This window comes from Anguilla rostrata, chromosome 14 (genome assembly GCF_018555375.3).
Source record: "Anguilla rostrata isolate EN2019 chromosome 14, ASM1855537v3, whole genome shotgun sequence".
In the NCBI taxonomy this organism is placed as follows: Eukaryota; Metazoa; Chordata; class Actinopteri; order Anguilliformes; family Anguillidae; genus Anguilla; species Anguilla rostrata.
The window spans coordinates 18,810,973-18,828,715 of NC_057946.1; the positions used below are offsets into that span (position 1 = coordinate 18,810,973).

Sequence of the window (17,743 nt, forward strand, 5' to 3'; positions counted from 1 at the left end):
TTAGCTTATTAGGCAGATAAATCGTTTGGATCACGACCCCTTCAAAGGTACTGTTGTCAATATATTTAAATCACTATGCAATGTGGTTTTTAAAATATAATCAAAATATTTAATGGATTATATTATAAAGAACCAAACAAAATAACAGTATTTATTTTCCATGGTTCACTTCTTCACCACCGTTAAGCACTTTATTCAGCTGAGATTTTATTACTATCCTAGAAACAAGTTCTAGTAGTGCTCACTGCTGCAGGATTTGGTAATCCTTTGAAGACCATGTCTATGATGTCATTAACAAACTGATTAATTGACAGATCCTGAGCAGGCAAACAATCTTTATGTTTGAAAAACATGTTAATTATTATTATTATTATTATAATTATTATTATTATTATTATTTCTCCTTTATTTAACCAGAAAGTCCCATAGAGATACAAAACAAGATTCTCTTACAAGGGAGACCTGGCCTACATCACATATAAAAACACTTAAGAACATACAATTAAAGACATCTAATGTTCAACTTTTATGTATGTATAGGATATAATTCATTTCAAAATATTACGTTAGAGGGCGAAACAGTTCAAAACATTTTTGCCATATTGTCTAGCCATCTCTGTGTATAACATATAAGCTATATATGCGTTGCACAGTAACTCTATTACTTTTGTGATTGGAACGTGTGTCTATTCTAATTCCATATTCACATCGTCTTCCAGCAAATCCAATGCGTCACCTATATCTTGCTATTGCCTTTTTCTAATTCTTGTGCGCCTTTGTTTGAATGACTGTAGAGATCTGTGACTTCTCACTCGCATAACTAAATATTAAATGAGAACTAAACTAGATTTATTGGGTTGAACCAAGACACTATCAGAGATAAAATGTTTTTGTATGTTGCCCTTAAGAATGGTTTACACGACACTGAATTAAATAATAAGAACTGATTTTCTTTTTAAATATATTAATTCATTTATTGATACACCATTTTTCTGTGCGTATAATTTTCTATTATTCGACGACGAGTATTATTCATACTGGGACATCTAGTGGTGACCAATAGGCAAGTGGACTGACAGGGCAGAACGAAGGACTAAACGGACAACTCGGACGGACAACTGACAAAAGGCCCTGCTGGCTATTAGTCTGAGTTGCATACGTTTAGAGGGGTTGTTTTAAAATAACATAGAAAATTACCCAATTTATAGCACGTGTCAGTGGTTTAATTGGATCACATTTACGGGGCATACGGCTTACATTTTCGTTATTTTATTAGTCACACATCTAAGTTGTCCTTCTAGTCTCAGTCCAAAATCTTTAACATTTTGGTACGATATGTTCCTCGTGCCGTCCTGTAGTCACATGACTGCTGACCCCTCCTGCATATCCTGTCTTTTTTAAAACATGTGCATGGAGTTGGAGGTGTAGCTTTAAACAACAACATGGCGAATAAGGGGTTGGTATACGAAGGGTGCAATTTTTTCAGACAGAGACTTGTTCTATCTTTATTAAGTGGGAAGAAGGTTGCAATCCAGAATATACGATCAAAAGATGACAATCCCGGACTCAGAGGTAGGTTTGAGAAATCAAAAATGTATTTGTCTGAAATATTGTCTGAGATTGCTAGGTAGCTAGCTGCTACGCAGTTGTTAGTTGAATCATTAGGTGGTAGTCCACGTGCATATAAAAATATTACCTACCTGATATACTGTACTGTAGAGAAAGCCAGCGAACGCTTAGCCCAAGTTGCAGATAGTTGAATTATAAACGAATCGCATTTCGACTTTAGACTCGTTTGCTAACTTGTACAAAGTAACTAGCTACGATTCCAAAGTTAGTTGATTTATTTGTGTAGTCATAAGCTTGTGTTAGCCAGCGATGTTGAGACATCCAGCAACACTGCTCTGCATACCTAACGAGAAGTTTTTTTCCAGTATTGCGGCTGCGTAGCGGCTGCATAGGTTGGTTAATTTATTGAATTTACAACGTTACCTATCGTTTTCATCCATCAGGCAGCTGATGGTTTTCTAATTATCTGCTCACCTCCTGTAGATAAATGAGTGTTCCCGTTCAACTGTCTTGCCTCTATAACGTTAGCTTTTTAGGTTGTTGGCTAGCCCATGGTCAGATAGCTGTCTTTTGGTCAGATTAACCGGTCAATCCCCATAAAAGAAAAGCCAAGTGTATCACTCATTGAACTTCAATTTGCATTCATTTTGTACTCTGAAGTTAAACTGATATATAAATATTTGGGGGCCAGCATACCTGAAATTGTGTAGATAGTGTAGAGAAAAATAATTTAACATTCGGCAAGGTGCATAAAAATAAATAGGTATGAAACTATTATTCCATACAATCCCTTTTCTGGAGTTCATGTGCCCTTTAACTTATAAAATAAGGTAAACCATTTCAAAGCAATGAATTGAATCAAATCAGCATGTACCTTCAGTTCAACCAAGTCATCATTGACAGTCTTCAATCTGCAAGGGGCCCATGGTTTCCATTCGTTGTCATGGCACATTTTGTACTGTGATGCCATCTCTATCTGTGAGTGTCTCTGCTTTCCCTGACTGAATAAAGAGGGGAAAACTTTATTCAAACTGCTATGGTAGTTAAATGAACCTGCCCTGTAAATGCAATCAGTGGCCTCTAATTGCTGTGAGACTTATACTAGGCATCACTTAGCTATCACAGTTTACTCTTGGTTTTATCTGCACTATCTGTATTAAATGTTATTTATTGTTACAAATAATTCAAATCACAAAGAAGAACGAATAGAATCATAATCACTGTAGAATTAATTGAATATTATACGTGTGCACAATTTCTTAAATATTTGCACTTCACCGTATTTGTATGTCTGTATATGCATTCATATAAAAAGTGCATTTGACTGTATATAAAATGTGCATTGAGTAATTTGCTGTGATATTACTTCCATAGATTTTGAAGCCAGCTTTATCCGGCTCATGGACAAAATAACCAATGGCACCAGAATTGAAATTAATCAAACTGGTGAGTTTTTGAAAATGTAGCCCAAGTCTCTAGCTTACTATGACTACTTTTGACTGAAATATTCATAAACGGTTGCTACGAATAATCCTTGCTGTGAGTGGCTTTTTCCGGACAACACCATTTTGGAGCCTTACAATTATGGACTTATGTACTCCTTCAATGAGTACCTCAGGCTGAGTTGCATTGTTTGACAGCTGAATGTTGCTACCTGCTATTTGGGGGTTCAGGCCTGGTGTTTGCTCTGTGTGCTCTTTTTTGCTCTGTCTCTTGCCGTGCTTCTCTGTGACAGTTCTCTGTAAAAAGCGCTATAGAAATAAAATTGAATTGAATGTGACGCCACAGTCTGACCCACAGCATGTGTTGCCACTGCCCTGCAGGCACAGTCCTGTCCTTTCAGCCGGGTCTGCTGTACGGTGGCTCTGTGGAGCACGAGTGCAACCCTCAGCGCTCTGTGGGGTACTATCTGGAGGCCCTCCTAATGCTCGCCCCGTTCATGAAGAGTCCACTCCGAGCCGTCCTCAAAGGCGTCACCAATGACCAGATAGACCCATCGGTAAGCCTGGCTCTTCAGCATCCTCTATGCAACATGCTATATATGCCTTATGTAGTGTGTGTGTGTCTGTGTGTCTGTGTGTCTGTGTGTCTGTGTGTCTGTGTGTGTGTGTGTGTCTGTGTGTGTACACCGGCATATATTTACATACTGGTATATACAAATTTCAGGTTGCAATGAATATATGGTGTTAAAGGTATATTTGAGAGAAATATTTTAATGTTTTCGCAATGTTCATTCATATATTGATTCATATATTCTTTCCTGAGTTAAATGGTGCATTGTCCTTGATTGGGACACATTGTACCCTCTGTAAATGCAGCCCTTTGCAGTCCTTTTGTCCTGTAGGTAGTTTGTCTTGAGAGCATTACAGTTAGTTTTTTTAATTTTATTTTATTTGCTGCTTCCTCCCTAATTGAAGAAATAACTTGATTTATGGAGGCAGCCTTTAGGCCATATTACATCTAGGAACATTTGCTGCTTCAGACCCGTTACAATATAAAGAAACCTCACAGATTTGTTGATGGTGAATTAATTGCGAGAGCACCCTGGGTTATAAAAAGGGGAATTACTCTGTTGCTTCATGAGATGTCTATAAATACTTTCTGAAGTGGCAGTGTGCAGTGCGAGGCCGTCCAACTGTAAATTAAAGCAGGTGGGAATGCAAGCAGAAGTGTCACCTTTGTGTGAAGCGGAGCTGCTATTATTCAAGTTAGGTCTCCCAGCTTGAACACTGGGTGTCTCCTGGGAATGAAGCTATTTTCAGCACTTTCAAAATCTTCAGTTGGGTCACAGATGAGTGCCTTGCATTGCTTATTATATATTTTTTTCTTGGGCTCCATAAACCAAATACAACACAACGGGTTGTCTCTTCTAGGTTGATGCATTAAAGGCAAGCTCTGTCCCTTTGATGAAAAAGTTTGGGCTTGACGGAGAAGGCCTCGAGCTAAAGGTAATGCCTGTTGATTTTCTCAAACTGACTTTTTATCTGGGGAGTTGTGTCCAAAGCCTTTTTTTCCCCTTTTTGTCTACTTCCTGTGCAGATATTATGTTTTGGTGTCCAGTCAATACTGTAAGGGAGTGGAAACATTACAGCTTGTTTTGTGACGTGCTGTGAATTTTGGCTATGTTGTCAGTATGTCTTGACTCTCTCACTTGCACAGATAGTGAAGAGGGGGATGCCTCCTGGAGGAGGAGGTGAAGTACATTTCTCCTGTCCAGTGCGCAGAACCATCCGACCTGTCCAACTGACTGATCCAGGCAAAATCAAGCGCATCCGGGGAACAGCGTATCCCATGTTCTCTATCAATTCATTTAACTTGTGCTCTGAGTCAACTCTGCCTTCCATCGGTTGTGGGATGGGGAACGTGTAAAAAGAAAGAAATGCTGACTATTGCTTAGCTTAAAATCAGCTGAATTGGCCTATGAAATGCTTAATTTCAAGGAAATGTTTGGTAGAAAGTAGGAAGCAGAAATGTTTGTACAAAGAAATTAACAGTAATCCCGAGTGGGGAAAAAAAATCACGCAAAAATACAAACATCAAATGTATTTTTAATATTTATGTATGGTAATGAATACCTATAATGCATGTAATACTTTGCTGCTCCTAAGCAAGTGAACTCTGCTCCAGGCTTATACAACAGGTACATCAGCATTCATGCTCTGTGCTACTTGTCATTTTAAAATGAGTCATCTGTACATGCGTTGATACTTGTCCTCTGTCAGCTGAGGAATTTGATGTATCCGTCTAATATTCCTACCTTTTGTCTGGAGGGAGTACTTTGCTATTAGCATGCTTGCTTCAAGCTTGCATAGATTATGCAAAGTGATTGAGGTGTTAGTAAAATGCTTGATGGAAATTGTGTAACACTGCCAAATCAGAAGACTGGTTTTGTTGAGTACAACAAAATTTTAACAGCGTTCCATTTATGACCTTCAAAATGCTAGCTGAATTTGGTTTAGAATTGCTCTCACAAGTGGCAACATACTGAACTATGTTGCAGTGAATTCTTCCTTTAATGAGGACTCCTTTTAGTGATAAAAAATAGTTATTGATGGGTTTAAAAAAAAAATTTATTTAGTGAGTGGTGCCATAGGTGGCCATTGTTACATTTTAGCTTGGAAACAGTTCTCTTTGTGACTCCGATTGTATTCCTTAACGGTCATTATCAGGTATTCTGTACGAGTTTCCCCCCAGATGGCAAACAGAATAGTGGACTCTGCTAGAAGCATTTTGAACAAATTCATTCCAGACATTTACATCTACACGGACCACATGAAGGGTGCCAACGCTGGGAAGTAAGTCTTGACTTCATGTCTGTTCTCCGTGACAGTGCCTTCAAATTGACCAATAGATGGCGACATTCTTTGACAAACCGTGGCAAATGATTCTTGAACCAACACATTCCCACAAACCATGTTTTGCCTGCGTTTTTTTTTCTCCCCCAGCGATGGTGGCTTCCTTGTGTTTAGTTATTGTGTCCTTCTCATCACATTCCCCGACTTCTCTCCCAGATCCCCAGGCTTCGGCCTTACCCTGGTGGCAGAGACTACAAATGGTGCCTTCCTCTGCGCGGAGCTCGTATCGAGCCCCCAGGGGCAGGGTGACCCTGTGCTGCCGGAGGACCTGGGCAGGAACTGCGCTAAGCTGCTGCTGGGGGAAATTTACCGGGTGAGCGCGGCCGGCACGCCCTTTGTGCACTTCCTGTCTGTCACAGAACGCTGCGTGTTCAGTTTTGGCACGTGCAGTCCCCTGACTGTTATGCATGAAACTTATTTGCACTGGAGGTTCATCATGCAGGACCACTTGCATGTACATAATTATCCCATTCTTTTTCATTATTACATGACTTCGTTGAATATTCAATTCTGATTGGTCACTTCAGGCATTCTACGGCGAATGTATGTAAGAGATAAGCCACAACAAGGTGGTCTGCTATTGGAAGATAATGACCGATGTGGAAGTGAAGAAGAAAGGGTTGTCTCCATGAAGGTCATTATTTTAATTACATTATATTTTTTTTTTTCGAAAGCAGACCACCTTGGAGTGGATTACTCCGCTTAGTACACGGATAAATATCTTATGAAATAAATAGATGAATAATTTGACACCAAATGTCGATTTACGTAAAATACTATCATAACCAATTGGATTGGTGAAAAATATTACAAAAATAAGACCCAGGTTGAAGAAAAAAAAAAAAAAAACAGACCTTTAATGTTTGCTTCACACACTTTGTATTGTTTCCAGACTGCTGACATTTTGGCAAAGATATAGCAGCAGCATTCCAGTGCTGCTTGTGCATGGACTCTGCTCACATTTCTTACATCACAAAACCGGAATACTGGATCGTACAAAATAAAAATAAACCTGCCGGTCGCGTCTTACGGAGTGAAAACCGGCTGGTTCTGATCACGGCCGATCGATCGGTGCACCCCTATAGACAACACAAGCGCGCATGGCATTGGTAGCCTTCTCATTTTTCAACCACGTTACACACCGCAATCAAAATGATCAAGCATACAGGCAAGATATATGATGGTCAGTTTGACCGTTCATGGCAATGTAACCCCTTAAGTCGCACTGGCTTGAGTGGGTTTATTTGCATTAATTCTATTTTTTATGGTGACATTTCTCATTCTGGTCATAGGATATACCATTTGAAAGTGTGAAAGCTCAAGATTCTCTCTGTATAAAATATTTTACTTACTGGGTAAGATTGAGGACCCCTGCTGTAAAGTCTGTATTGTTATCATGGTAAGGATTCAAAATGTGCTCTGAGAAATTGTCGAGAGAATGTCCATTGGTTACTTCACAATTCTGCAGAGGAATTATCATTGCTGTCAGTTTCACCATTGCGTACACGCTGAAAGTATTGTGTACTTAGGAATATTATTATTTTCAGTTTGTATAGACTCTCTGGAACAATGGCATCTCCAAATGGCCTGCTTGGAAACCCGTAGACATAGCTCAGAAAAAAACAATGCTCATTTTTCATGGTATTGTCATCAAATCTGAACCAGGATTTGTCCAATGTTGTGGCTGTGGCTCTGTTGTGTTTCTAAGCCCATCAGGCACAGCCATAAGCATCTTTATTTACTTACCCAAATGATATATTTATTTATTTTATTGAGGGGAAAAAACCTTCCACTGTGTTTGAGCTTCTGTTTCTTTGTTTCAGTAAGATTTAGAGTAATTTTGACTCTTGGAGAACAAACTCCCAAGAGTTACCTTTCAGAAGAGTAGTCAAAAGGGTTCAAGAATAGTGACCATTTTATTTTTTGTAAGTGTTCATATCTTTATTTTCAACGCAATATTGATATTAAAATTATATCAGAATATGAAATGGCACTGCTGCGGCACTTCTTTCTGCGGAGTGGTATGAAAGGAGTTCAGCCGGTTGCTTACCTGTGACAGCGGCCATTATTCAGAAATATTTAATCATGGAATCCTTGAAGTGGCCAATCAGAATCGAGCATTCAACAAAGCTGTGCAATGATTCTGGTGATTGAGCCTGAATCAGATTCTGGGGAGGAAATGAATGTCAATGACACTGAGAGTGTGAGTGGAGTGACTGTGAGCCAGAAATGAAGAGGCGGGGGGGAGAGTAGTATTTAGGCCATTGGTACAGCGGTTCTGTGTACAACTGTTCCTGCTATCGTTCTGCCATTGACGTCAGTAGAGTTCGATATTACATTTTTTAAATATATAAAAATGGCCTGTGCCAACACAACTAAAGTATTGTTTGCACAATTCTTGACATCAAATGCAATGTTTTATACTTAAGGTCGTATGGAATTGAAGCGGTTCTACTGTTAACTTGCTTTGTATCTTACTTACTCCAATACTCCCGTTAGCCAATACTTCCGAATAGTCCCATATTATCTATGAGAATACAATGGAAAATCTGTTTCTCATTAATTAAAATTTATTTGTAGTAATAAGATCACTTTAAATCAATATTTTTGTTTCAAATTATTTATGGATTTTTTCATATGCTTAATTAGCTGTGTAATAAGCCGGGGGGTTGGGTTAGGGTTAGGGTGGGGGTGGGGTGGTTCTTTGCTTCCACATTGGTCATTATTTTTCAGTAACAGACTACCTTGTCATGGCTTATCCCTTACTTTACCTCAGTAACTCATTTTCTGTTTTAGAGCTTCAAACATGCAAAAAAAGGCAGTCATAAGACATTAAGAACCCCAGGGTACTATGGAAGTAAGTATGAGCCTGCTTAAACAATAATACTTTATTCAGTTGAACCCATTTTCTAAAATCAGAGGGCTATTTATGAGCTTCAAAAGAAACATGCCACACTGTTTATGCATAATGAATTATGTAGACATAATGTGATTGTGTTTAATATCAGTTCAGTAGAACATTACTGACTGCGATGCAATAGACTGACATTTTTACATATGGGGTGCACACTATGGAAATTCTGGGAGCGGTATTTTATTGGCTGGTGCAGGTACCTCCCTGTTTTACATTATAGCACAAATGCAAACTGCAACCATGTTTCCACATTTTTGGAAGAAGTAGATAAGAGCAGACTTCAGCTTATGTAAGAGAAATGTAACAAATTTTATTTAACACATTATTTCATAATGACGACCCATTCTATGTCATGATATTGGCAACAGACTGACACCAGTGAGTAGACTTTTTTTAAAGCTGTTCTCAGTTGATGCAGATACAACCCTATTACTGTGCTGGCCTCTTACATATGGTCATTGGTATGATTTGAAAGTTGGGTTGATTTAAACCTGAGCAATTTCAAAGCTTTCAGTTTTTGATAGTCTGCAATCATGGCTTGTGTTTAAAACCTATAAAGAAAAATTGACAATTGACAATAAAAATTTAAATTTTTATTTTTAGATTCCATGGTAAATGCCCCTTAGCACTATCATTAGCTTTGATCTTTGTTTCCCATGACCTTAAGACATTTGATCATTATATCGATTTAGAATAATAGTGTAGATATATAGGTTAGTGTCAGTCTTGTCATGGTGGTACAACTTACAAGCTTTTAATAAATTTTACATACCAATGATTGCTGTAAGTAGCAAACTGGGTGATGGATCTTTTGTGCGTGCATTATAATCATGGTTAGAGGGTGAAAGGGTTTTTTTGGATGTGGAATGCTGATTGTACTCAGGCAGTTTTGGCATGTAGATGGCTATGACCTGACCAAAATGTTTTTCTGTTCTAATTTGCCCACGTCAATGCATAATCCTGTACTAAAGAGAATGGCAGGTTAGTCAAAGTGGTCTTATGTGTTGTCACTGGTGTCAAATGGTGACTGATTATATTCTTGTAATTTTGTATTTTGGAAACCTATTGAAGGGACTTGCACTACTGATAAAGAAAACATTAATAGCAATTTAATACATAAAGAAAATATTGAGTTGGACTTTCTTTTTGCTCTCTTGCTTTACTCACAGCTTGTCTAGTCACCCTCCTCATGAGAACATGTGAGTCTTGTTAGTGTGCGGAATTTGATGATTGGTTTAGAATGCAGAATATTGTTGTCTTCTTGAGTGTGGCCCATGGCTGCTCCTCATTGGTCAGCAGGTGAGGGGTGAGGGAGAAAAACAAGCCCTGCTAGGAACTGTTAATGTTTGAAATGGACGCCAGTGCGTGCGTCCCCTGATAGACATGCCCATCTCCATGTTTAGTTTGTGGTTAATCAATACCTATGGCCAACCGTTGTAGTATACCAGAGTAACGGGATGGACAGTGTCTGTTGGAGCCGCGTTGAGCAAACGGGGATGTAATGTGAGTACTGTACATTTCTCAATATTTTAGATCAAATGTTATGAAAATACAAAATGATTGGCAAAAAGTGCCATGTCATGTTACTGCATTTATGTAATGTTCTGTTTTGTGCAACTTTTTTAAAAATGTTGTGGATCAAAACGTTTACTTCTTATAAGTTAAATCTTCCCTTCACTTTTTATGAACTAGTGTCAGTATAATTTCAATAAGCCTTTGCAAGCATTCCTGGTAATTGTCTTGTTTTAGGATGGCTTGCCTTTCAAAATATTAATCCATCCTTGAAATGCGTGCTTTCATTGTGTAGAGGTCAGGGAGTTGGGCATCCAATGGATGCTGCTAGAACAGTTTCTAAGATAGACTATGGTGGAGAAGTGGGGATGGTGGGAAAGTCCTTGCCGTTACCGAGATTTGACTCCTGTATTGAGTAAGTTGGGAATGCATGCAACACATCACTAATTTAATAAGAGCAATCTAACCAAACGACACGCAAATGGTGTTTTAATTTTTAATTATTGCTAATGGTTGGGGAAAAAAATTTGGTTCACGAATTTTCATGTGTATACCTTTACTTTGTATCCAGAAACTTCATAGGTTTAAAAAAAAAAAAAAAAAATCCCTTAGTCACTTTGGCTTTTATTTAATCAGTACAAATTGAATATATGAGAAAAAGCTGAGGCTTGCTAGATAAAACTATTAAGCAACCCAAATCAAGCCAATTGAGCATGGAACATTTCTAGAATAGCCTGTTTGGTTGTACCCCTGAAGACAGACTGTAACGTCACCTCATACACCTCAGTGGAGACCAATACAAAGATTTTTTTTTTTTTTTTTTTAACAACCGTGGTTCATATGCCTATTGTAAAAATACAACTATTTTCACTAGGGTAAAAAATCAAGCTTGGATTGTTTTGTCTGTCGTCGTTAGTATGTCTATTGCATCTGCGAGTTAGATTTGATGCCATTTCTTCCCTTCTGTCTTATGTGGTTCCATGTAGGATGCTTGCAGGTTGCTGGGCATTCATCGGTGCTTGAAGCCATCACAGATTATTCTCAACACCCATAACAAGCACAATGTCCAAAATTCCAAATGGGTTTAGCCTACTGCCAGATTTATCTTTACGTAATCAAAGTTAAATTTGGGAGGGTACCGTCACAAAGTTAATTTCGCACTAAAAGCTCTACTTTTGTTCATACCAGTGTGTTTCATCAGCATATTTTTCAGTCTATTTGTGCTGTAATATTAAGTATATGTATGCCTTTAATCAATTGTCATTACATAACCCTGAGTGACCTACTGTAACCTTGGTGGTTGTTCATTTAAACAACACATTTCCTCAATACAACCAGCCTTGTGAACAAAGAATTTCCCCAAGATATTTTTCTGCTGCTCAAGAGCATTTGGCAGCACCAAACATCTATTGCAATTAAATAGTTATTTAAATTACAGTTTTTCTCAGACAGAAAGCTTCCATTTGGAACATCTGTGATTACAGTTAAATGCTGGGTTTTTATTTAAAAAAAATAAGGTGAACAGTTTAATACAATAATTCACCTCTTCATTGCTTGTGTCTGGTTGTAAGTCCACATAGATATGGGAATGAAGATACTACATTTTTGTTCTCTCTTCCCTATTTTAATGTAGGACTCCTAGGTGGAGTACACAAGCCATTTTTGGTGTGTAATTGCGTGTTTGTAACATCTGCTACATCACTACCTATTTCACTGGCTGGCCATTTTACTTGGGATTAGCGGTGCTAACATCTAGCTAGGACTTTGTTTCAGTAGAAATTATAATAATAATAATTATTATTATTATTATTATTAGTAGTAGTAGCATTATTATTATTATTATTATTATTATAAAATGTGCTTGGATGAAATAAAGTGGAATTCTGTTCTGAGGCACTGTACCCTGGTTGATGCATGGTCTTTACGTCCTGCGGCTGTAAAAAAAATAAAAAAATAAAAAACTGATTGTAAAAATATCTGAAAGTATGTTGATGTTTAAAATCTTAGAAATCAGCTTTGTACCTCTACAGCAAAGCAGTTCAGCAAAGGAGTTCTTGGTTGTAAAGTGTCACTGTGCCGCTGAGAGATGTAACCATTGGTTTTCTCTGGCTGTGTGGACAAAGCTTTAGGAATAGCTGAGGGTAATATGCTTATATAATCCCCAGAGTATATGAAATTTGATCTGTTAAATCTGTTGATGTTGATTCATACCTCTGGGTTTTAGGGAGTTTCCAGACGTTTCTCAGCAGTTGGGATTTGGAAGTTGCTTTGCACTCTATGAAAAAGTATGGCAGGGGTTTATCGCACCCTTGCTCAAGCTGGCAGTTTTGTTCGACTGCTTTGATCCTGCTTGAATGGGTTGTATAAGTGTAATAGTGTTATGGATAACTGTCATAACGTACCACGCAATGAAGGTGTAAGTATTGGACATGTTCTAACCTGACTTGGTTTATTGTTATTAGGGTTTTGGTTATGGGATTTGTTAAAATGGTCAAATTGACATGAAATGGTCTGCTTGTGTAGAAGTAAGAGATTTGCTCTCACTAAAACCTCTGCTGTGTAATGGTTGAGAAACAGATTTCCTTAAGCTCAAAAAGCTAAAGGTAGTTTTAGCTAATATTTTAGTGGACGAGCCGCAAACAGCAACGGTTCTCCAGTTTTTTTGCCTATAATCTTAATTTTTCCAGCAAAGACGGTATACCAACATAAAAGATCGACTTTAATACCTTTTTTAACTACAAAAAGGTCACATTTGCATTATTTGTTTTTTTTTTTGTTTTGTTTGTTTTTTTTTTTTTTTACAAAAAAATAACTTAATGATCGCAAAAATTAAATGGTAAAGAACTCTTATTTTTGTAAGAATCCATAGTTTTAATGTATTTTTCAGAGGACCTATTCCCAGCATATGTTATGTTCCCGTCAGTATTTGGGTCAGTCAGTAAACACAGGAATCTCATCAGATCACATTTATGCTGTGAACAACGTTTCCTCAGTGCTTGAAGGTAATTAAGTGATTGAATCATATTCGTGCTGACCAGAAGTCACGCATAAACACACAGTAACAGGCCTAAAAGCCTGCACATGATGCAGTTCTGTTTTTTTAAATGTAAAAAATAGTCTCTGCCCTCAGACTATTAACAAAAATGCAAAGTATGTGGAACTTCAATACTGTGTTGCTGGTCTAGCTAATTGTTAGGCGACTTCTATCAAATGTCTGCTGATAAATTGTATCAACCTTTTTCTTTATTTCTACAGATGAATGTTTTTTTCATGACTATTTTAAAATGACCATGTTGTGTGGTTACTGTATGATTTTGAGGGATCTTTAGCTATTTATTTAATGATGGGGCAATTGTCCTAAATTCGGTTGTTAATGGTTGATTTTGCTCTGTCCCTTGATTTTCATGAAAAATAGTTTCCAAATTTCAGGTTTATGGACAGAGGTGTGAATTTATTTTTTCTTTTTTGTTATGAATAAGAATGTTGCCCTAGCTTCCAGACAGTGCATTTATTAATTCATTTTGCCTGTCTCCAAGCATAATTTACCTTTTACTTTGGTTAAAGGAATTGAACGAGTAAAAGGAATGGTGTTTCATGCAACTCTTGACTGTCATAAAGAAATGCTGAATTTTAAAATGATTACATCTGTTAAATGGAATTCATCATATTTCTCTGTGATTTTGTAAGTGTTGGTCCTAGGGCATGGCTTGGAGCGTTGGAAAGGTTTGTACACTACGATTTGTACACTACTGTTACAGTGACCTGAACATGGTTCCTGAAGTTGTATCCGTTGATGAGAACTGGTTCTTTTACTTTTCGTTTACTGGGTTCATCCAAGCAGGTATCTTTATTTAGTAGGCATATTTAAAGGTGAAAACAGATGTTAATCTTACTTACTTTGTATGTGCTTTTTTTATTTATTTATTTATTTTTTTTAAGGGGATTGTTCGGTCTCACCTAAAGCGCCTAAGCTTCTGATGGATAAAAGCCCCTACTGAGTCATGGTGTTGAGTGTCCCCTCTCATTTTTCCCTGTGTTGTTTTAGGGTGGCTGTGTGGATTCAACCAATCAGAGCCTGTCACTACTCTACATGACGCTGGGACAGCAGGATGTGTCCAAAGCTCTGCTTGGTCCGCTCTCTCCATACACGTAAGCTAGCTGTGCTCAACTTTTGGCACTAACATTGATCCAAAGTTCTTTCAGACCACAGAAAATTCCATCCGAGGTCAGTAAACAGTCAGGTACTCAGAAAATAAGTTTTGCATGCATTTCCAAAGAACCTTCGCTCCCTTCATGGAATCTTTTGATTTGTAATATTTTCATCCTCAGGCAGTGGCTTAGCTTGGTCAATACAATGTATACTCTCAGGGATTTATAAACCGGCACAAACTTAAAGACACTGGAATAAAACATTTTCTTGTAATTGATGTTTTTGCCACAAGATAAAGATGTTTACTTTTTCAAATGTATAAACAAATATATTTTATTGTTTTTGAAAGCATAGCCTTTTAGAAACGTGAACACTGGAGGTGTGTCATGACTTTGTACTGTAAGGGTTGGCAACGCCGTAAATAGTTGCTCTGCAAATTCTTTATAATGGAAGTGTCTTGATTACACAATAAATATGAACTCCAAATGACCAACACCACATCCTCCTGTAGTGGGCAGTCGAGAACTGCATTTAGGATAAAGGAAAAGCAATTTTAATTTTCTCAACAAAATTTAAAAAATGATTGCACCGGGTCTTTAAAGTCTTGAATCATATTCATAATGCTGCGCGTATACCTGCCAAACATTTCCAAATGTCCACCTTCATATAAAATGGTGGTATTCATTCCTGCTATTGGAGATCCACAGTGTGTGCAGGTTTTTGTTGTTACTCAGCACCTAGTTGACCATTTAAAGCAGTTAATTAAAGTTGATTTGTTTTTAAGGTGAAAATGAACACCAGCCATGCTGCACCTCCAAGGACAAGAGTGAATACCACTGTTGTAGGTGGATTTGCAAGAATATTTAGTATACCTCGATGCGTATACATAAAAAATGTCAGATAGCGTTTCAGCTAATATTATTTTCATTTACAACGTTATACGAGTGTGCACAGAGCATTCGTGTATGGAAATGCCAGTCTTCTAATTTGATGAATGTACAGTATGTTTGTGTCGCGTCACATTTAGTAAGCTAAATGATGGGTGCCTGAGGTATGTCTCGACTCCTCATTCCTAATTGTGACCTGCTGAGAATCCAGTGCCCAAAGTAGCTGGCCACCCCCGTCCAGCAGCCTTGGGAACATGAACTGTCCATTTTCAGTTATCATGGTACCGGTGCTGTATGCTTCTAAAGTACAGTACTATGATAACTGAAGATTGGCAGTGCTATCGCAATGGCCCACAGCAGGAGACTATGGAGGATCACATTTCATCTGTCTTTGGAGAGGAATTCTTATTTAGTTTTTTATACATTGAGGTGCATCGTTTTTGTATTCTAATATAAAACGGGTGATAAACGGGTAAGATAAACAATCCCCTGAAATGACCTAGTAACAAAAAAAGTGCCCCTACTCCAAAATATGTATTGCTCTATATAATGTAGAAATAGTTGTACTTGGGGGTTGGGTGATATGGCCAAAGAATGTCTTTTTTTCCAGATGTTTGAGTGCATCACTCACAAATGTTTTATTTTAATATGGTTAATTAAATGAAAAGCAAGGTTTTTGCTAGTTTTCAAAATTATGATATTTTACACATTGGTTTTCAGTTTCTCTGAATGTATCGAGTAGGAAAAATGGTAGTAGGCCATTGGAAATCTCCACATTAATCATTTCAGGATTGCGCTTTATCATTTATAGACAGTATAAAATACCACAAACTGAACCTAGTGCAGATTAATTTTTAAAACAAACAACAAAAAAAGCCAATTACAAGCTGTAGTCTATAATTGTTACTTATTCCCGTAGCTGAAATAACTTCTACGTCTTCTGGGGCCATGAAAGAAAACATAATTATAAATTCCCTCCCTGTTTTGCTGCCAGACGACTGAAAAGATACAGTGGTATTTTTCTGCTTGGTTAAAGAACAGCATTTTTAAAGAATAATGTAACATCATCTGCTGCTCTCTGTAGTTCAGTGAAGGTATGTCCTGGGCCCAGGATACAGCATTTAAAGAATCTGCCTATGAGTATGTCTGTTATTAAACCAACCAGAAGGCCAAGCGGGTTGTGACTTTCCAAGAGCAGGAATGTACTTGGATTGGTTATGTAAAAGCTCACTATTAAGTCACTTTACTGATCAGAATGTCCTTTCCGCCACAGGTTATCTGAGCACTCGCTGTCCTGGGTCAGTGCTTGTCAGTTACCTCTGACGCAATGGAAGGCCAACGGCCACTGTGCTTCTTGGGATTGCTATAATTCCTCACAAAGCAGTATTTATTTGCTTTTCTGATGCCCTTATCCAGGCCAGCTTGCACAGATAACATTGTTTATCAAAGACTGTTTACTGAGGCAATTTACTCTGTATCTTATTCCATAATATAAAATCAGTGTACCACTGGCTCCTTCACTTTATGGACGGAGATTGACTTTTTAAACCACTGCTCCACCCTGATTTTTTAAATTATTATTTTTCTTTCTTTTATTGCGACAAATTGTATCAACTACCCAGAGGGACTCTCATGTGGTTTTACTGTCAGTGTAGAGTCTGTCTGACCAGATGCCCTAACCTGAGTCTCTTGGTCCACAGTGCCCCACTCATGTCCTTTCTCTTTCAGGATAGAGTTTCTGCGGCACATCCGGGACTTTTTTCAGATCATGTTCAAGATGGAGACGCAGAAGCATGCAGAGGACAGCCAAAAGGGAGGGGATAAAGTCCTGATGACCTGCGTTGGAGCTGGCTACACCAACATCAGCAAAACTCTCAAATAAACCTTGCAAATTTTTATACTGAAATGGAATTCTGTCTCCATTGTCAAATCATTGTCCGAGTACCTTGCACATTTCTTATATCAGTTATATCATAGGTTATAGGCAGTGTAGTGGCTGTTATGTAGTGTGTAGATGTGAATTTCCCAGGTTGCCCCTAGGGCTGTCTGAATGCCTCGGGTATGGAGTATTCAGTGTAATTAGATTTGTTTCTTTTTTGGTCTTTTGATTTTTTAGAATTTGTAATACCAAACGGATGTAAAGGACACAAATTGAACGTTCTTGTGTCTGGAAAATGAATGGCTTGCTCGTTACTGTTACTCCTGTTCAGTATGGACAGGAGGATTGGTGCTCTCATGTTTTTCGGTTAACCTTCCATCGAGTCCATTTCTGTTCCCTGCAGTGGGTGGTGCTCCCTAGTCTCACCCTCGAGATAACACCCTCCAGTCTGATTGCACTGGATTGCACTGGATCTGC

At 38.0% G+C, this 17,743-nt stretch overlaps 1 protein-coding gene across 1 annotated transcript; it reads left to right on the forward strand.

Annotated features, from left to right (window-relative positions):
* Positions 1–1,382: 1,382 nt before the first annotated feature.
* rcl1 (RNA terminal phosphate cyclase-like 1) lies at positions 1,383–17,298 on the forward strand. The gene is made up of 9 exons (XM_064307275.1): positions 1,383–1,572; positions 2,944–3,015; positions 3,393–3,568; positions 4,443–4,517; positions 4,729–4,853; positions 5,739–5,864; positions 6,081–6,237; positions 14,396–14,499; positions 17,116–17,298. Exons 1-9 carry the CDS (start codon positions 1,443–1,445, stop codon positions 17,267–17,269), a joined length of 1,119 nt encoding a protein of 372 aa, XP_064163345.1. The 5' UTR covers positions 1,383–1,442; the 3' UTR covers positions 17,270–17,298.
* The last annotated feature ends 445 nt before the right edge of the window (positions 17,299–17,743 follow it).